Source organism: Gekko japonicus, unplaced genomic scaffold (assembly GCF_001447785.1).
Source record: "Gekko japonicus isolate JY-2015 unplaced genomic scaffold, Gekko_japonicus_V1.1 scaffold184, whole genome shotgun sequence".
Taxonomy (NCBI): Eukaryota; Metazoa; Chordata; class Lepidosauria; order Squamata; family Gekkonidae; genus Gekko; species Gekko japonicus.
In genome coordinates, this window is record NW_015159715.1 from 686,436 (window position 1) to 708,082 (window position 21,647).

The following is a 21,647-nucleotide window of genomic DNA, read 5'->3' on the forward strand; positions in this document are numbered from 1 at the left end:
TTTTTGCTTTCAAAAGAGTAAAGAGCAAGAAAACTGAAGTCTTAGAATGATGTTTTGCATGTTTTTTTAAACTTCTTATAGAATTCCACTGTACCTCTCATGGTGGCCCACAAAATGGTAACAGAAACAATGATTTGATGATGGTTTAAAATCAAAGTCTAGCCATCATTTAACATTATTCTCACTTTATTCTCTTTACTAGAACACAGCACAGATTCAGTTCTCTATCAAAAATCATTGTGCCTCTAACTTTTGTTTAAAGATATGACTGCCAACAAATCATGGCTAAGGCTAAAAGTTCAAAACTAAACTGTCACACCAAATGTGAAAGAAAATTAGAACTGTTTTAGAACTTCTACCACTGCAGGAACACAATTCTATTTCCCAAATCTCTATTATATCACAACTCTTGTTGTCGATGAAATGCCTATTAGAACAAGACAAATATATGAGCCTCAAAGCAAGCTGTAACACAATGATATGCAACAATTAATCCTGAATTTTATTAAGGATATATTTTACAAAAAACAGTTTAAAAGTCAGTTTTATTGTTAAAATACTTAATTCTAAATGCAAACAAAATCAATTCAGGCCCCGGTCACACAGGCCAGATATCGCCGGGGGGGAGGCGTGGCTAACTGCCCCGGAGGAAACTAACGTGCGGCCGCCTGAGCACACATCTCGGTTGAGGTCCCGTGGTTAGGGGGGAGATGCCGACCAGACAGGTATCTTGCAGCGCGGCAAAGAAGCTGCACCGCGCGATCGCACTAGCAATCGCTTTGTGCGCATGCGCTGTTGCGCAACCTGCGGAGACGGGCGCCGGATGCCACGTAAGTCCACCAGAAACACAATCAGATGCCCGCCCTTGGCCCGCAGTTTCCGGAAACTAGTACCTTGTAAGTACTAGATTTTTAATTTGCACCTTTGGCGGGGAGCCAAGGGTTCACCATGGGAGCACTGCGCTTCCCAGATGTTGGGGTGTGATTGCGGCCGGAAAATCCGCGGGACTCCCGTGCCTCTCCCGCGGCAACTTTGCCGTGTGACCGGGGCCTCAGTGTACCAAAGGTGTTGACTACACAACAATCTGAATCTTAAGACAGTAGTATTGTGATTAATATGTTTTACTACTTATGTAACAAGTCAACCAAATGTAATTCAGTGTTCTTTAAAAAAAACCTACAAATACTATATACATGCAAAATACAGGCTGGCATTAGTGAAGTAAAACAAGTATCAGTGAACTATAAAGGTATAGTTCCTTTCTGATCCTAGCAGGGGAAAATATCCTTCTCTCCTGGGCAGTCCTTGGTGTCCACACTCAGAGCAGTTTGCTAGTCATTATTTATAATGCAACTCATCAACCTGCTCTTCCACAGAATCTTGGCATGCAAGTTATTACAGCTCTAAGCAGGAATTATTTTGCAGACAGGTGCTCTGAGGGAGAAAATAAAAGGGCCACACCAGTCACTAGGAAATAAAAAATAAGGCCAAGGCCAACAGTGCAATTAAGGTAAAAATATTTTTATATTATCAGTTTTATTGTTATATTATATGTTGTGAGCCACCCTGAGCCCACTTGTGGGGCAGGGCGGGATATAAGTTTAATAAATAAATAAATTCAGTTAAAATTCCCAAAACTGAGTAATAAAATATATTTTTACCTTATTTTGCACCATCGGCCTTGGCCTTATTTTTTATCTCCTGTGGAAGAGAGGGAGAGGTGAATCTCTATATGCAAACCATTTCTCAGCCTCCCACACTAATCAACAGCCAGTAGGTTGCAATCTGTCGGTGCACAAAGCCAATGGCTGTCCAGGAAGAAGATGGATCCTTGAAGCCTCAAGTCAATGTCCCTATTTTAACCATAGCACTACCTGTAGAAGAAATGAATCAAGCCCGGGGTATTTAAAAAAAGAATATTTACCAGCAAACAGTAATAATTCGCAAACTGAACAGCTCACAACAATTCCAGGAATGAGAAATACAACAACAAATTTAAGAAAATGAAGTTTTATCTTTGGTCAAATATTATCGTTATGGTAAATATGTACACTTGTATTAAGAATTACATTATCATACCAGTATTTAAATGTACAGTGCATTTACATATATTCATTGGCCTTCTCAGAATCTGAACAGACATGCCATATTAAATATTTTATATATTAAAGGTATGGTCAAATAGGTGATTAATGAACCCCCTATAACCTCAAACCTTCCTAAATCACGCCTACTATGGATCACCATGGTCTCTTTCCCACATATGTCAAAATAGAATCTTCCCTTAATTGTGTTCATAGCCCACAGAGCTGCAGCCAACTTGAGATCTATGCCAGAAAAAAAAGTGGGGGACTGGAAGCCCATTTAATTATACAGGATAACTGTAAGAAAATGTATCAAAAGTTACAAGAAAAAGATGTAGCAAACATTTAGAAATAGAAGTATTGAATATATCCCCTGAATGCTGACAGTGTCAAGCTACCGAAAATGACAAAGCATACCCTCAAATGTAGAAAATGTCCTATATTTTAGTTTATATGTCAAAATTACTACATTTTGACATAGCATTAAAGTGCATTAAGACCACTCATTCTCAAATGTATAGCAGCTGCTTGGGTTAATTAACATAAAGTTAGGGTTTTACTGATGATATTGTAATACATGTTATCCATTCAGAATACTGATACCATAATACACAGTGAAAGTCTTAACAGTTGTTTATAAAAACAAAAGTATGGACAGCACCAGAAAGTAACAAGACAAAAAAAATAAAAATGCATTACCTAAATTAAATCTAAGGAACGGTGCTCAAACTAAGAATATTCTATAGCATATAGCAAACAATAAAGAATGAGGTATTTTTGTTACTGATTTAACATTTCCACATTTGGACAAAGGTTCTCTTTAGACAATAAAGAAATGGTGTTTCATTGGCGTAATATCTTATTATATTTTAAGGTACATGTGAAAAATTAATGTGCCTATAAAAACAGACTGTGCATTCAGCAAACATGTTTCTGATAAGGCTGCTATATGTCTTTATTAGTGAGTCAAACTGGCATGTGGCAACTGGCAAACACAGAACCTGTTACTTTACATGTGCTGTGACTATTAAGAGGAAACAAAAGTCATCCTAAATAATGGTGACAAATTATTATCATTACGTTTCCGGATAAATAAAATACTGGTCACCTAAAGTTTACTACTAGAGTCAGCATTAACTTGCTTATGTCTCGGGAGTTTTAATTTGTGAAGAAAAATATGCATTTACAAGCTATCAGTGTTCCCTGAAAAGGATAGATAAAAAAGCTGTATGATGCCACAGCATAGCTATATCAAACACAGTGAAACTATTATCTATGGCAAATTAATTCATAGAGATATAATTGTAAAGATTTGTTCCCCAATACAGCTTTAAAAAGCGGGCCTGAAGTCATAATTTTTATTACAGCTAGCCTATTTCTTCCTGAAAATATGTTTCTTTTTTTTCATAAAGATTTGATACTATTACATCTTACTCCAACACAGATATTTAAAAAATATTTACTTCTACTAATCAAAGAGTAAAAAAATAAAAAAATTCTGAAATCCAGTGTAATGGTTTAAAATTTTTACTACAAAAGTTCTAACCCAATATAAAGACTCAAGCTTGTATTTCAGAAACCAAATCTAATTTACAGTTCAAATACATAAACGTATAAAATATTTTTAAATAAAAATTTGCACAGGTTCTTAATATAATCATCTGGTGAAGGCTCTCTTTTGACCTGCTTTTACAATGTCATCAGGAGATGGTGATTTGAAGTCAAATGGAGTGATTTCTGATAAGGGGCCAATTTCATTAATCTTTACTTCCTGGATCTGCTTGCTGTATAAGAAAGCCTTATGAAGACTAACAATTTGATGTTTGTATCTCTTCTTTGGAGGGTAATGAAGACATAAAGTTATTGCAAAGGCTGATGGTCTTGCAGACAGTACTTTTGTCCATGAACCAGCACCTCCCAAGAGGCATGATCTGAACCTTGCTTTCCTTTTCTTGTTTCCTTTAGGTACTATCAGTTGCCGCCCTTCCTTTGAAAACAAAACTTCAGTTTTGGGGGATAGGGTATCCAATTCTACTTTTATGGGTTCTGGAGATATTGATGATTTTCTAATAAGAACGCTTAGATCAATATCTGAATTTACAACTGTTGGTGGCATTGTTCTTGCTACATGCAACTTAGAAGGGTTGGCTGCTGTATGATGCTTATCAAATTCAATAGATTTTGCAATTAAATCTGAAAGCGATAGACTCTCAAGCTCTTTAACTGGAGAAGCCCTGGAGAAAGTCAGAGAAGATAAAGATCCTGACAGTTCTATCATTCCAGATGATATCTGAGGTCGGCTGATTAGTTGTCGTGAAGGCTGTAAGTCCATATCAGCAAAGCAAGGTAATGACTCACTACAAAGATCAGATAAGGAGTAAGTTTTATCTGAGGTATTCCCTTGGTCTTCCCGCAGGAGATCAGCCAGCGATGGACTTTCAGAAGCTGAAAATGTTGAGCCACTAGCCCTTGAAGGACAACTACTGTATTCTTGAAAACTGTCCTTTTTACCCAAAAAGGATGGACTATTTCTGAAACTGTCAGTCTTTTTACTGAGCTGATGACTTATCTTATTGTCTAGCATCAAATTCCCAAAATCACTTATTAACACAGAAGGACTACCAAATCTGTCTTTGCTATCAAGATCTGCATTTTTTTGGAGGACAACTAGTGCAGTACTTTGGACATCTGAAGAGTCACCTGTTTCTTGACCTATCAAGGCTTTCAAGTCCTTAACACCTTTCAATTCAGCCTGATCCCAAGAAGACTTTCCTGATGGATTCTTTTCCAGGAATTTAACTCCGGAACTAAAGCATGCATCACATTTATTACAAAATCTCTGGCTTGAACTAATATTGTCAACTAGTGGGAGGGTGGTCTGCTTGTTAACTGATTCATAAAGTGATTTGTCATTAAGAATGTCACTAAGTGGGACAGGAAGAGATCCCAATGACTTACAAGAACATTTTAAGGTTTTCTTTCTGGCTGAAGGTATATTGACTTTTTTAGGTCTGAGGAAACTTTCGTCAATTGAAGAATTAGAAGGATTTTCCAATCTGACTATGGGATCACTGAGACCAAAACAATAACTAGCAGAGTCTGGCGTTTCTTGCAACAAATTAGTCAAGTTAACTTCAGAAAACATTTCTGAGCAGAATAAGCCTTACCTTACATGAGCCAACAATTCCAAGACAGATGCAAGGTCACAGCAAACACAGTTCAATTTGAGACAAGGTAGGAAGGACAACAGCAAAATCAAGAAAAAGAAACATGAAAAGGCATTTAATTAACAAACATTATTAAAACTATTTTTAGTTGTACACAAGCTTTGGATGTCTAAAATCATGAGCTCACAAATTCAAATTAATTATGCTACATTTATCACAGTTTTCCTGCAGTAAAAGCTTATAACTACTAAGCTAGAAATATTACATTTTACAGAAATGATTGCTATTATCCCTACAATAGCATTAGAAGTGACTTTTTAAAAACTTCACCATTACCTAACATTTTACTTAAAAGCAACTTGATACTGCTAATTATATTTATAGAAGCATCCTTTCAAAATGAAGGCTTACCTGCATGGTACCTGCACCCTCCATTCAAGGTGAAGGCTTAACTGCATATTAATCATCCTTTACAGGTGTTTTTTTATATATGCCATTTAGCCTTTCAATTTAGTTACAAAGAAAAGTAAAATGTTTAAGCTGCCTTAAGTCATTTTGTTTCGACTATTCATATATTACTCATACACAGCCTGCCCCCTGCTGAGAAGAGCCACACACTAACTCCCATGAAATTTAAGCACAAGCATACCTTTTGTTGCCTTTCCTGAAATTACAGTATCTTCATTCTTGATCTTCGTATCTTGCTTGCTAAGTTGTGCAAGCACAGAATCCAAAGCCTGCTGCACATCAAATTTGCTGTTCAGTACTGCTTCCACCATCACCTTCTCTGGCACAGACTCCCCAAGTAATTCCCTCATGTGGTCAAGGCATGAATCAAGCTGAACTAAAACAAAATAGTTTTAAGTTGTTCAGGACAAGAAGTTTCATACAATGGCATGAAATACATTCAGAGCTTAAACCTGAAGAGAGCGGCTCTAGTTTCTCTTAGCCAAACCACTGCCATATTCATCCAGGAACAAGGCTTATTATCCCTTCCCTAGAGTGCTCTTTATTTGACCGAACAGTATAATAATTTTATCACCTTTCAGGAGTTTGTAAAAGACTGCATAGTTAACAATGCAGATACTATCAACAAGAACAGCATTCAATCCAAAGAGATAATGCAGATATATTCAGGCTTAAGTTATTCAACAAAATTGATAAGTCAATGTGGCATCATTTAACAGTCCATTTTAAGCATCTACAGATACTGTAATTAACTTTTAAGATAAACAGTATCTTTTCAAGCTTCAGGACTAAGCAGATGGATACCCTAAATGTAAGCACTGAGTGAAGTGTTAATAAAAATCTGCTAACTACAAGTCTTTAACATTCTCTGCATCGTGAATGGCTTACTGAATCTTAAATCTAAATCCTTTTAGAAGGCATTCCATTAACTACTTTTAGAGAAATATAGAAACTTGAACAAATCCTACAAGTGGAAAAAATAAAGTTAGCTAACACTAGCCTGACAGAAATAAAATACATTCAGTTAAACAAAGATGCTGAGTACCATGTTGGGATTGATGTCTTTGTCAGTGATAGACTTGTTAAAATAGGCATGCCTAGAATTACAACCCACACAGAAAACACAGAGTGTTCTGCTAAGCCAAACGTATTCTTAGTATTAGTGCAGGTGTGCCAAGATAGTGATGTCAGAGTCATAACTACACACTAGTTGGCACAACGTTTGCCCTCCCAACACACAAACCCTGTGTGGCACTACTACTGATAGAGAATGCAGCTGTCTGGAAGTACCCATACAATAACAGAATGCCAAAAATGTAATTAATCAGGCAAGAGACACTATGTTACTCTTAACAAATGTAGAGTATTTAAAGGTTACAAGATATAGAGGACCCAAGAAAGTGGGTCTCAAATTCCAATTGTACCATAATTTTCCCAACCCAAATGTAACATAAATGTACATGTTAACTGGATTAGAGGTTAAAGACCAAGATAGAGAAATGCTTACAATATTTTAAAGCTATTTGTTATAATGATATTAGAAACCCTTGGTTAAGAAACAAATGCTGACTGAGATCAAGGACACACTAGCATAAACTAGGGGCCTTTGTGCAAACCTCCATAGGCAGATAACACATGGATCCTGCAGAAACTTTTCTTTCCCTCTTGGGGCTTTGTAGCTCAGGAGTCCACAACATGGTGCCAATGGGTACCATGGGCACCCACCAATACCTTTTTCGCACCTGCCAAGTGTTTCAGGAAGTGGGTGGGACCAAGTAGGGCTTTTGCCTAGCAAGGCTTCTGATAGGCTGTGCAATTTTTTTTAAAAAAATTGCTTCAGCAGCAGCTGCCACCACAGCATAAGGATCTGCGCTGTGTTACTGAAGTTAAGCTGTGGCAATCATTTTGTGGCTGCCTCAGCCTCCTGTGGCAGCCATTTTGTTGCCATGCCCACCATGCCGTGTCAGAATCCCAAATGTGCCTGCAGTCTCAAAAAGGTAGGGGACCCCTGCTATAGCTGCTACCACAACAATTTTTTTCAGGCCAAGACGTTCCCAGCTTCAACATAGATATTGCAACAACAGTGCAGCCACCAGAACACTCAGCCCACTGAGATAGTTGATGGAGAGACCTGCTATCATATCTAACCCCATTTAATCTGTGGAGTTCTGGGCTAGATAGAATGAGGCTAGAATGAGGGGGGACAAGCAGCCTGACAAGGACCAAGCATGCTAATGACCAAGGGCAACTGGAAGACAAAAAGAAAAAGACTTGGGGAGAAAGAATTAGTCGACTGCAAGGTATAAATTCTGCAATCCTAAATCCACCCCGAGTCCTGGATACTGTAAACTTTACAGGTTCTGACTGTAATAACCTGATCCTCCTCCAGCCTCCTTCCTCCTCTCCTCATCAGAGAGTATCCAAAAAGCAGTGGCGACATGTCGGGGAGGAGAGAAAGAGAGCACACCACCACTCAAGCTCTGCCTTTCCCTTCGAGCAAGCATGCAGGAGCCAGCAAGCTAGCTATCTGTAACCCATCAAAAGTTCTGGCCTATGCACAGACAAGCAGTAAGACCTCTGGGTGAAGACTTTTTTTAAACACAATCTGACATCTTTAAAAGGAAAAAGATCTTTATCAATATACCTAATTTTCAATGTGGCTACTTAAATCCAGAGATTAGGGCCATGGACAGACAAGACAGACCATCTGCTGAAATATATCCAAGGTTTGCAGAAAAATCTGAAATCTAAAAAAAATAAAAATGAAAAATGGGGGGAGTTAATCCCCCCACAAAAATGATAAGAGGGATGTCTGTAGTTTTAAGTAGCTGCCGCAAGGCAACCGCAACAGTATTATCAGCCTTGGCAATACTATCTTGTCAGTAAAAGGCTAGGGGAGGGAGAGGGCCCTTTCCAGGACTGTCCTGGACTCTGAGGGAAGACTCATTGCAGCCACACTTTGCAGCAACCACCATGCGACTTGCTACCTAATTTGTATGACTCACACAGGACTGCCTGCTTGCTACTTTTTGACAACAGCCACTCCACAAAAACCACTGTGGTGTAGCGGCTAGGGTTTCAGACTAGGATCTATGAGAGCCAGATTCAAATCCCCATTCTTTTGTGGAAGCTCACTGAGCGATGTTAGGACAATCACAGATTCCTAGCCTAACCTACCTCAACAAAGTTGTTGCGAGGGGAAAAGAGCACAAAAGCAAATGATGTGAGCTGCTTTGAACCCCCACTGTGGAGAAAGACAATGTATAAATGAAATAAATAATAAATACAGCTGAAAATGGGGGGGGGGCAAATAAAAGGTAATTTGGTGGGTGGGAAGGAGAGAAGGAAGCAGGGAAAGGTGAAGGCCGCCAGGAGGAGCGAAAGAGGAAATAGTCCAGGAATGAGATACAGGAGAAAAGTGAGGTACCTCCTGCAAGTCTTTCCAAGTTCCCCATGCTGAAACAGGGCCCAGCTCAGACAGCACCAAGCAACTACACCATATTTTTCCCCCATAGAGAGGGGAAGGAGGAAAGCTGAAGAATACGGATGTAGATAAAGGTAGGTTGGGTAGTTGGTGGGAAGGAACCAGGAAAGAGGAAGAGCATGTGGGGTTCGCCAAAGGAGAGAAAAAGGAATTAGTAGGAGAGGGGAAATGAGATGCCCCCTGCAAGTCCTTGCAGGTCTCCCTCCTGTCTATAGGTCTGCTTTACAAGGCCCCCCTCTTGTTTACTAAAATACAGTCTCCATTCACTAGACCACAAGAACACTGAAACTATCTATCAAAATGCTACAAGGTGTTAAGACAACTAAGAAAAGAAATAAAAACATAGGGCTAATTTGCACAGTCACTGGTATTACCTTGCCATTCTCTTCCAGGGAATGGACAGAAGCCCAGTGGAACTTTGAAAACAGTGGGTGGTCAAAACACACTTCACTCCATTTCCCACCCCGCCCCTTCCCCACTTTCTCTCCATGTGTCAGACCTTTCAACCTTTCCTAGCCAAGATGGAAGGGGTTTCAATTTGTCCTATCCTGAAACTGGGTCTAAGTTCCCACATGTCATGCCTTGCATCTTTTCTCCAATCATATCCAGGCACACATCCCCCCAGACTTTTATGATCCAACTCAGGATATCCTAATAGCCATCCATCTTGTCCTTTCCTGGCAAGTGAGCAAATGGTCATCTTCATTCTGCCTATTTGTCTCCATAAAGGAAAACCATTCTTCTCTCAGCCTGAAATCTGAGGAGTTTATTGCTCAGGAAAGAATGTTTTGTCTGAGGTATGGGCATCTTTGAGTGTTAATGAAGGTAGCCTGCATTTCTCTATCACAACACTGACCACTTCTAAGCAAAGACAAATACAGGAGAGACCATGTTCAATCAGGAACAAAAGCACTTTTCTTCTCCTACACTCTTCAAGGACTTTGTTACACTACACAGAATGCCTAAAAATGTATACCATCCTGGAACAAGGAAGAAAAAAATTAGAGTTGCAGAATGCATTCACAACCCCAATTCACTCTCCCACAAACTACCATACAGCATGGAAAAAGAGAGAAAAAATACAGCCACTGCTACATATTGAACCATTCAGATTCAGGAATAGTTGAACAGCTTCTAGTTTGACAGTCAGCACTCACAGAGAAATTGAAAAACAGCACTAAGCTTCCAAAGTTCGGGGCTTTGTCAGAAGGAAGTTACCGACCCAGTTTGAAAGTAGTCCCTTGTTATAATGAAATAGTGGGAGAATTTCCTAAACAGTCATTATCTCCCCATCACCTTGAACTCATCACAGATTAAGTTATATATATTAATGGTAATTAACTTTGTTAATCAAAATTACATTATTTGGACAAGACACTTAACAGATACATGAAATTAAAATGCATGAAGTGATCTTAAGTATTAATTAATTGTGCATGCTTACCTTTTTCAACTTCTGTTAGCTGATGACTAGAGACACTGTAATTGCTATGTTCGGTATCTTTGTAGCCATATTCTTCTGTTTCAGCAAATGGTGGATTATCTCGTCTTGAATAGATAAACTGAGCAGCTACAACATAAACCAACAGTACCATAGTTTCATTTGTGTTCAGCGGTTGTTTTATTGACTGTCAGATCACCTGCATACTTTGTATTCTTATGACATTTAGAAAAATTCTAAATAAAAATTTTAAATATTTGCACTGCTGAAAACTATCAGCCTAACAACTAGAAATAGCTTTTTTTCTGCAGATTCAGTTCATCTTTTTATAGCATCTTATTGCTGAACATTCAACTTTCACTTATAAACACCCACAAGGTAGGTTTAAGGACTTCACTTAAATATCATGATTAAGACAACTTGTTTTTGTGTAGTTATATGACTATAACTTTATAAAGCAGTTAGATGATTTGATACTAAGAACAGGAATCTACACAGAACTTTAGAAAGGAAGACTATGATTTAAATAGAATTTATTCATGATTCCACCTCTGAGAATAAATTTGGGTACATTTTAATTATTTTGACCTATATTCCCTTCTCCTTGGTTTTACACTGCAGGATTTGTATGTCCTGTCATTTATTACTAGCATCAAAGTAAAAGGCCTTTTCACAGTTGGAACTCTTAAAGTACTGCCAAGAGAACAACATCATCTCATATAATCATAGAAGTTATAGAATCAGAGTTGGAAGGGGCCATACAGGCCTTCTAGTTCAACTCCCTGCTAATGCAGGATCAGCCTAGTGCATCCCTGACAAGTGTTTGTCCAGACACTGCTTAAAAACTACCAGTGAGAGGGAGCTCACTACCTCTCTAGGCAGCTGATTCCACTGTTGCACAACTCTTACTGTAAAAAAGTTTTTCCTACTATCCAGCCGGTACCTTTCCACCCTTAATTTAAACCCATGATTGCGAGTCCTATCCTCTGCTGCAACAGGAACAGCTTCCTACCCTCCTCTGACAGCCCTTCAAATACTTAAAGAGAGCAATCATGTCCCCCTCAACCTCCTCTTTTCCAGAGTAAACATTCTCAGGTCTCTCAGCCTTTCCTCATAGGGCTTAGTCTCCAGACCCCCGATCATCCCTGTTGCTCTCCTCTGCACCCACTCCATTCTGTCCACATCCTTTTTGAACTGAGGCCTCCACAACTGCACACAATACTCCAGGTGCGGCCTGACCAATGCAGTGTACAGCGGGGTATTATTTAGACTAGTAATGGAGACACCAGAGTATAAATACCCACTATTCCATGAAGCTCACAGGGTGACCTTAGATCAGCCACTTTCGCTCAGCCTAACCTACCTTTCGTTGTCAAGATAAAATGGAGGATAAAAGAGCCATGTATGTTGTCCTGAGCTCCTCAGAAGGGCAGGATAAAAATGTAGTAAAGAAATAAATATTGTTTGAGCATTAAAACTAACCTGTTGAAGGTGAAATACAATAATCATCCTCTACAGACTGTCCATAGACATCATCTTCTTCGAAGTCTGAGAAACAAACACAACATTAATTTGCTTATAACTGATTACATAATTTTCTCATCTATTTTACATATCACAAGGTATGCTGACCTAAATTAAAAAGAACGTTAGTTCTTGTTCCAAGCTCTGATTTAAGAGAAACTAATTTCTGAAGAGAAACTAATTTCTGAATACAATGTCTCTTTTTTCAAGCTTCCTTGTATCTTCTCAATTTGTTTTCTTGTTTCATCCTTGGATCTGTTGGTTTCTTGGTTTCATCCTTGATCCAGTAAGTCTTACTACAGGTTTCAACAGAAAATTAAAATGCATTTCCTAACTGTACAAATATTAAATAGGAAGTTCAGATTAAGGCATGCAAATTAGGAATATTAATGAAAAATAAGGATGCTTAAACATTTTGAGTGCTGAATTTAATTGCCATAGATTCTATACAAACAATTCTGAGCCCATGCTCAACCATTAAAAATTATAGATATTTGCATTATCTGATTTATTGGCACAAAACGTTATTGGTGTTACAAAATTTCAATTTTTTTTTGGGGGGGAGGTGAGCTCCAATGGCTGGGCTGGTAATCACAAGCTTTCAGCATTGTAAATAAGTCAGCCTTTATAAAACCTAAATCCTCAGCAGAAACAAAACCATGAACCATACTTTGAAAAGATTTGCTACAAATTAGCCTATTTGGGATTCTTCATGAATTCTCTCTTTTTCTTCAAAAGGCTACACACACACAAAATGTATGGGCATTGGTTATAGAAGCTTAGTTTACAGTATCTTTTTGAAGTAACTGTGATGTACTAGTTTGTGTCAAACAACTTCCTGAAGTATCAAGCAAAACTCTATCACTACAAGAAAAATATTAGCAGGGAATGATGATCGTACAAGGAAGTAATTCCATCAAAGTTGAATTGAATTATACTTTTAAAGAAGAGGTGGGGATGGGGGTATGTATATTCCATAATTCTCTCAATCGTTTGAAGAAAAACACTAATCTACTGGAGACTCATGTGGATGTAGTGGATCAGGGTAAACAATCCACTAGATCTTATTCAAACCCCCATGTAATTCTAAAAAAATAACCGATTATCCACTTCCCACTTTATTTAATTTAGCATTCAAATCCCCTGGTTTGTAAAATAAAAGATGATGGATAAATTAAGGGGTTGTGAATGAGGAAAGAAGACTACATATTACATGAAGGTAATATTTTGTTAACATTATTCTATTCAGCTAACTCAATAACTAACCTATTACAATTATTTTCAGTTTTCTCTACCTTCTCAGAATTTAGGATAAAACAAGCAAAATGTAAAATGATGCCTATAGGGAACCAAAGGCTGAACCTGCATTAAGAAGAATTGAATTTAAATTCAGTGTATTCAAAATCAGTATACCTGAGTATACTGGCAACAGCAGCGTAAGATGCACAATACTGGCAAAAGCAAATGCATTTTAAGAGCTGTTTCTTTGGGGTAAATCAAATATAATTAAGACACTTCTTGTTCCTTGGATTTTTATGTATACACTTACACACACTATGATCAGTTATCTAGAATGTTTTCTAAATCTCTAAAATGGCACCAGCTACAGCATATTCCAAACTCCAATTACTGATTGAAATTGCAGGAATTTATTTTTACAAATATATCATTGACCTGAAGCAAACAAACAGTATAGTAAGATCAATGTTAATACTCCTAAAAAATCCAATTGGAAATTTCATATTTTGTATCACTGGCTTCTTTGTTGTTGTTGTTCAGTCGCACAGTTGAGTCCGACTCTTCGCGACCCCATGGACCAGATCACGCCAGGCCTTCCGGTCCTCCGCTGTCCTCTGAAGTTTGCTCAACTTCATGTTCATTGCATCTATGTTCGTTGCTTCTAGGCCTACATTAACTATACCATCCAAATAAACCACTCATCTCCAAAGCTGCTGCATAGCCAAAATAATCATTTACTCTCATCAACATAGGGTAACCCCAAAGACACTTTGATAGATTGGGTGAAAGGTAACATATCAACCAGACTCATGAGTAGGGTCTGAAATTCATGCATCTGAAATGGAATCAACTCATGGTCTGCATAACAAAGCAATTACTGTCTGCAAAAGCTACTGAAGCAGTTTCTTCAGATGCAATACAATACTGGATAAAAGTCAGCGCTATACATATCACCTTATCAGTGGAAGAATGCCTTACAATCAATTCAATTTTTGATTCTGAACACTGAATCTTCTGCCATCTTCTGCCAGAAGGTGAAGATTTTTTGTTTCTTTTGGCATTTCCTCAATGGTCCCATCTTCCTAACTAATGTTTCGTGTTTTGTATGTATTTTAGCTCTCTGTTTAACTTCTTTTAAAATTGTTTAAATGATATATATTTGAGAGAACAGGTTGATTTTAACAGTTTTATGACATAATTTTATCTCGTATGTTTTCGATTGTAAGCTGCCTTGGTAGCCCTTGTAAGGGCAGCAAGGCAGGATATAAATTTTGAAATAAATAAATCACAATTAAGGCATAATAGCTTGACAAATCCTGATACATACTTAGCACTGCAAGACATCTTAATTAATACACTTGCTCTGGAGCTGTTCTACTGAGATATCATTTTGGCTAAGTGTGCTTTACTTGTAGTAGTATGCACACAAACCAGCACTGAACTAAGAATTTGCTTACTACTTGGGACCTATTGTATCATCAGCAATTACTGTTCAATCGTGTTTTTCTTTGCACAAGGAACGTTTTAAGAAACCAGAAATCAAGTCACCCTCCAGACATCCAACTTTGGATTCCTGAATATGGTTTTGAAAGAAAAGTTAAAACTATATAGAGCTGTTATTATGTGGGAAATTTTATCTTTTAGATATTTCTTTCCATTTTTACAGTATGCTTTAGGTTCCAAGCATAGCACTCTTACTTATTAGACAGCATTGTTACACACAGAGGAGTACTGATATATTGGTGTTATAACAGAAAAACTATAGCACTTTGAATAATTTATTCTTCTACTCATTAAGTACAGAACTTAGAAGCTGAACAGAGAATTACACACTGCATTATCTGTCATTAAAAGGCATTACTAAAAACTGGGGGAACATAATCCAAACACAACAGCTGCCTTAAAACTTGTCAGGCTTTTAAGTAGTTAAACCAACCACCATCTTTAAATCCCTTCATCATATGGAATATTTAACACAAGCAGAGTGTGCAAAGTACTTTATACACTCCAGTGAAGGCTTTGCTATGACACAAACAGGAATGTAACCCTTTCCTTTCAGTAGAGGCCTCTGTAAAGTTTACAAACAACAGGTCATGAATGAAGAGCCACACCCCATTTGTTCTGAACACCCTCTAATCAGGGTTAGAGTTACACTTATTGTGGTTATTATCCTTGGACAGGCCTATCTAGTTTGGGGTTCTTGGTTTACATGCCTATACCCTCAGTGGGCCGATCAACACACACTGCCAGAATGAATTTCACTAATCTGAACGAGGACAAAATACACTACGTCCAAAATAAACACCCTCCTGTCAAGCGAGCCCAACTGGACTTTAAAATGACTTTCTTGGGGAGCAGCTTGACAGAACGCAAGAAACGAACTACTTGGACGTATATAAGCAGAGGGGGATTGAGAAAAGGGGGTCTGGGACATAAGGAGGCTTCCTCACATAACTCATCCTCCGGCGGCCACCCCGCACTAGCCTTCCTCGCCCCCACCTCCTCTCGTTTCCTTTTATGCCCCCCCCGCAGGCTTACAGCACCCAGGCGTGATGGTGACGTCACTAACACTCTCCTCTCTTCCCCTCCCCCGCAGGCCCAGGTTGTCGAGGCGCCTTCTCGGGACAGCTGTTCGCCTAGTTTAAGCCTCAGCAGCAGCTCTCTACCTTCGTCGTAGTTATAGCCGCGCACGTTCCTGTGCCGGGCCATGGTGAACGCAGCACCGTAGAAAGGAGGTAGCGGGGAAAGGCAGGGCCTCTTACACCCTTTGGAATGGGCACCTATAGCGCCCCCGAGTCACCATGTTGTTGATCAGGACCACCCGCCTTTCTGACGGGCTTCTCGCGCATGCGCCACTCCACCTGGTCTGCTCGTTTTTCGCAAGTGCGCGTGCGCGCCGCCCCAGTACGTCCTAACGGCAAACGGCGCGCGCACCTCAGATCGCGGCAGCGAGAGGAGGGAGAGAGAGAGAGAGACGCTGACTGACGTGCACCGCCCTACCTCGGCCCGGCGCGTCCTTGTGTGTTGGAGATTGCTTGAGGTACGTCAGACCTTGCACTCTCGCCCGGAATTAAGCGACCAATCAGGCTCCTGTTCTCGCCCGAAGACCGCCACCCACACCATTCTTAAAATAGTCCATTTGTAATTGGGATGCTGTGATAGCCCGAATAAATGCATGTTGTACTCGGAAGTAAGTCATTCTAAGTTCAGTGGGGTTAGTGCTTTTTTCCACGTTTATAGTTCGCCGCCGCGCAAGGAATTATTGGTGTTCCAGTGTCAATGTGTATTTCCTCTTCGTTATATATGTATTTAAGGGGGGGGGGGGGAAGAAACCAGCTTCTAATTTAAAAGTTATAACTGTTCTTGAAGCAACTTTCACAAATCAAAATACACTGTAAAAAGACAGCACTGGAACCAATTTACAAAATTTCAGCCGTGTCAGAAACTGTACAGTTCTGTGGACCATAAAAATGTAGCAGCACAGTCAATAAGATACACTCAATCCAACACTGACCAAGTCAGCTGGGCAAACGGTCATGGAGACAAAACAGCATTTCGCATTCTGTGAAATCTAATAAAATATGCATTACACACCATTCCTCTGAGTTAGGGTTAGCAGCTCTGCCATTGTGAAATTCCTGGAGATTTTGGAGGCAGAAGCTGGGGAGGAGAGGGGAGGGGGCCTCAGTGGAATATAATGCCATAGAATCCACGTTACAAAGTTGTTATTTTCCAAAGCATCGGTTTTCCCCAGGGGAACTGACCGCTGTACACTGGAGATGAATTCCAGGATAGATCCAGGTAGTCAGCCATGTTGGTCTGAAGCAGTAGAACAAATTTAGAGTCCAGTGGCAATAGAGTTATTCAAAAGAACAGAAACCTCTTATGTAGCTTTAAGAATGACCACTGGACTTTCTGGCTGTTGGGGGTCGCTTGGCAACACAGCCAAGGCCTTGACATTGGCAACACATTCCAGGCCTTGATTTCTGGAAAGCAAAGCTGTTGGAGGGAGAGCAGGAATAGATTGGGAGGCTAAGACCACTCCCCCGATAATCATGTCCCCTGGTGGAAGAGGACTTGCCAATGACAGGCCTAGTGGCAACTACTAGAAACCCACTACCAATACGATTTAGCCTGGCTTGGCAGCAGTGGCTATCGTGCCCTTAGGCCTGGCCCTCTGACAACAGCAGCCACTGTACAACTGGGACTCAGCCTACGCTGGCAACCACCATGCAACGAGTGGTTGGAACAGTGTTTGAGCCACAGCCCCAATAGCTCTGTGTGACTGAGGGCTGATTATTAAAGGGAGCTGCACTACCCTGTTTGTGAATGTCACTGGGAGTGAGAGAGAGAACCGGAGGTGCAAAGTGCATGTGACTCTCTGTACATTTGAAAAGAGACCAGAAGGGTGGCAAGTGAGGCTAAAACAAGTTATGCGACTGAACAACAACAACAAATGTGAGTAGAGGGATTAATTTCCTTCACATTTTGCAGCAGTGTTCTCAGCTACTGTGATACTAGAATGCCACTTCATCAAAGGATGACTTATTGCCTCAGAGCTACTGCTACCTTTAGAAGATGCTAAGCCCAAGCACACTCAGACAACTAGGAGGAGGAGGAGGAAGTGGAGCTTCTCCTTAGTATTCAAACAAGCCCTTCTGTCTCTCTGTTTCTCCACCAGAGAGTGGTAAGCATGCAGCTCAAGGCTGACAAGAAAGAAGGACACTTAGGCCACACGGTCATTTTGATCGGGTTTCTCCACTGTTCCCCTCCACATTTAAAGTTGCTGATCAGTTGGCCGCATCTGTCTCCCGCACCGAAGTGGGCTCACTCGCTCAATCCTCCCAGTCCCAGCGAGTTTTACAACATCCGGAAAATCAAGTACTTTCTGGATATTTGCATTTTGAATCTGCGATTTTGCCAATCTGGACAGCCATCTCTCGCAATGATCACGACTAGGTCATCCAAATGTCCTTCTCGTGATGTTTTTTTTTTACAAGCTTCCGTCGTTGAACGCATGAGCAATCCTGTGCTGAATAAATTCAATGTTTAAACGTTCAAGCGCACATATAGACTCCAGCGTTCAGTTGTACGTCGCTGGTTAACTTTATTTGCTGTTTTTTGGGGGGAACCTACAAGAACAGGGGAGTACGGCAAGTCCCAGTTGGAGCGGTGATTTGGCCATGTGTATATGTGCATGCGCAAAGCCAATTTTTTTAAAAAAACGGCTATCTGAATGGTGCCTGGAGCCTCGTTGCACGATGCAAGCAGTTCAGGGAGGGATGTGTGGTCATCCCAACCCGAAAAAAATATTCCTGATCAGATCTACAGCGGGAACAAATCATGGTAAACTTGCCATGTCACCACACCCTTAATGCAATGAACAGGGTTGAGTGTGGGAGAGGATCAAGAAGGCAAGTTCTTCTGCGAAAAAGTGAATGGGATAGCCTGAATGTCAGAATGACAAATTGCATTCCATAATAAAGAAAAATTGCAGTCATATCATTCTGGATTACTTTATTAAAATATAATTGGAATTTATAACAAGCTTTGTGGTATTAAACAGTCAGGGAGGAAATATCACAATAACCGCTGAGATCTATGCTTATGGCAACCGTAGATTACTACAGGGAAACTAGGCACAGAATATTACAATACAAAATTGTAATTTGCATTTTTCCCAGTTTGGTTTTGTTAACTTATGTATTTACATGCTAATTTGCTGCTATCCATTGATCTTACCGGTCACCTGATCCAATTTCAGCTCTGCATATGCCTCTTGGCTCTGAGTGGCCCCTCCTAATGGCTGCCCCACCCTCTTTTTTCCTGTAAGTAACCCTTGAGGAGTTCTTATTCCATTTGTCTGAAGAAGTGTGCTTTGCACACAAAGGTTTACACGTTGAATAAAGCTTTGTTGGTCTTAAAGGTGCCACTGGGTATATATAAAAAGTAACTAATTTCTATGGAAATGTAAGATACCCCTTGTGGTGGACAGGCTAGGTTCTGCCTTTCTACAAAAGCAACCAGTGAGAGTGGACAGAATGTTGAGAGAATGAGACTTGAAAAACAGGAGTTGAAAAATGACATTTAAGGGGTTAGCAGTAGAGAGCAGATTTCAGTTTAAGGGATGAGGTGAAAAGGGTTTTTCTGACTGACAGGAACTGTATAGAACAGCTGCTTGGAATAGGCTGAAAATAGTAAATTTGTAACTGAAGTATCCCAGTTGTAGGTATAGGACCTCAGTTCAAAAGTTCAAAGGAAGTGAAATGTTGTTTCTTAGACTATGCTTTCCTCTGTGTTTTGTTCTTTTAAGTAAAAGTTTTTTGTTTTGATTATCCCTATGGGCTGTGGGTCTAAGGGAAAGAAGCACACAAACACAATTTAATTTCTCAGTCTATATACATATATTATCGGATGTGAGCGAATGGTGGCAACGAGTGGTTGGAACAGTGTTTGAGCCACAGCCCCAATAGCTCTGTGTGAGTGAGGGCTGATTATTAAAGGGAGCTGCACTACCCTGTCTGTGAATGTCACTGGGAGTGAGAGAGAGAGAGAACCTGAGGTGCAAGGTGCATGTGACTCTCTGTACATTTAAAAGAGACCAGAAGGGTGGCAAGTGTGATGTTCTGATCTATGTATAACCCATACTTTGAATAAGGTAGGTTGTAGAGGGTGGTAGGCACACTGTATAAGTGGACAAGGGGTGTCACTCCCACTTTTATGATATCCCTTCGGGAAAAATCTAGTCTTGCATATGATTTAATACATTTTGTGGGTCCCCCACTAAATCAGTTGCTTTCAATCCACAACACATACAATATGTCTGGGTTTTGTTTTGATTAGTTCTCAAAAATTTTTGCATCTTACCGATCTAGAACGTTTTCACTTTGCCATTCCTTCATTGTGTCCTGCTCATTGTGGGTATGTGCAGGTGAACACGGTGAGAACACACCAACTTGGAGCTTACCAGTGTTCATGTTTTAAGCATGTTTGTATTTTGAGTAAGAAATAATATTGTTAGCTGGGTTTCCCTGTGTCCTTTATAAAGTTTATGTCTCCAGTACCTGGCATTACATTTTATGGCATGCATGACCCAGCCCAACAAAGTGACATCTATGTCAGATTTGGCCCTCGTGACAAATGAGTTTGATGTCTCTGCTCTAGGGAAACTGATCTCTGTTATCTGGAGATCAGCTGTAATTCTGGGAGATCTCCAGGCCCCACCTGGAAGTCAGTAACCCTACCTGAGCGTGCTCTGTCGCAAAAAACAAAAAAAAAGGCCTTGCACGTGCTGAATCCAAACAAACCTCCCCAAAGGAGAGGAATTCCAAGGGCTCTCGTTGGGTCAAGAGGAATGGGCAAGCGGGTCTATATATTTATTTTGTAGCCAAGTAGTAAGCCAGAAAGAAGTCAGGTAGTAAACCAATGAAGTAACTAATTAGTACAGTGGGGCTGCGGTCACAAACACACACTAAATAATCCACCTTCATACAATAAAATCCAGTTGGAAAGTGCACTAAAAGTGGATTATTTAGAATGTGTGACTACAGTTTAACAGTACCATTCTAACTAGAGTTCTGCCCCTCAATGGCACTGTGAATAGTGCTCAGGATAAGAAATACTCAGGTCCAAAAAAAGAATACCAGCCATTGCTACAAGTATTGAAGTATAAGAAGAAAAGATTACACACACACACAATTTTTAAAAAATTAAAACCATGGAGTCTTGGGACAATTGTCCTAGTTTCAAATCCTGTTTTAAAGTTTGTTTTGTGTTTTCTTCTGCTGCACTATGTATGTCCCATCTTTTCAGCCTTCTATCTGTAAAATAGGATTGATAATGATGTATTTAAAATATTTATGATAGCTGTCAGAGAGAGAGAGAGAGAGAAAGACAGACAGACAGACAGACAGACTCTGGAAATGTGTTTCAGTAACTTTACATAGTATTAGCTATTCAGCTTCATTTCTCTCAGTGGATCTGATAACCCAAAATAATAGCACAACCCATCAATTTGTTAGCATAATATTTACTTTTTTCAAAAGTACAAACTATAAAGTTAAATTTCCCATTACTAGAACAAATATGTTATCTTTTAAGGACTAATCTGCTATGACAGATGCATTCTCCAATGTATAAATCTACTTGAAAACCTATCTGATAAAAGTTTGTGCCTGCAGTATGATGATTCTTTTATATCACTGTGCTTGTCACTCAACCCTTGGAAAAAGTAATAGTAA

At 39.6% G+C, this 21,647-nt stretch overlaps 1 protein-coding gene across 2 annotated transcripts in view; it reads right to left on the reverse strand.

The window, feature by feature from the left end:
- Positions 1–16,256, reverse strand: part of HBS1L (HBS1 like translational GTPase) — a 75,945-nt gene extending 59,689 nt beyond the window's left edge. Inside the window, exons 1-5 of one of the 2 annotated variants that reach the window (XM_015412803.1) lie at positions 16,074–16,256; positions 12,127–12,192; positions 10,648–10,773; positions 5,901–6,095; positions 3,732–5,246 (exon numbers count right to left, since the gene is read on the reverse strand). In XM_015412803.1, the coding sequence (XP_015268289.1) occupies positions 3,742–5,246; positions 5,901–6,095; positions 10,648–10,773; positions 12,127–12,192; positions 16,074–16,116 (1,935 nt within the window). In that variant the 5' untranslated portion in view covers positions 16,117–16,256 and the 3' untranslated portion in view covers positions 3,732–3,741. Of the gene's footprint in view, positions 1–3,731; positions 5,247–5,900; positions 6,096–10,647; positions 10,774–12,126; positions 12,193–16,073 lie in introns of those variants that run through there. The other variant, XM_015412725.1, reaches the window with a different exon arrangement.
- Positions 16,257–21,647: the final 5,391 nt, after the last annotated feature.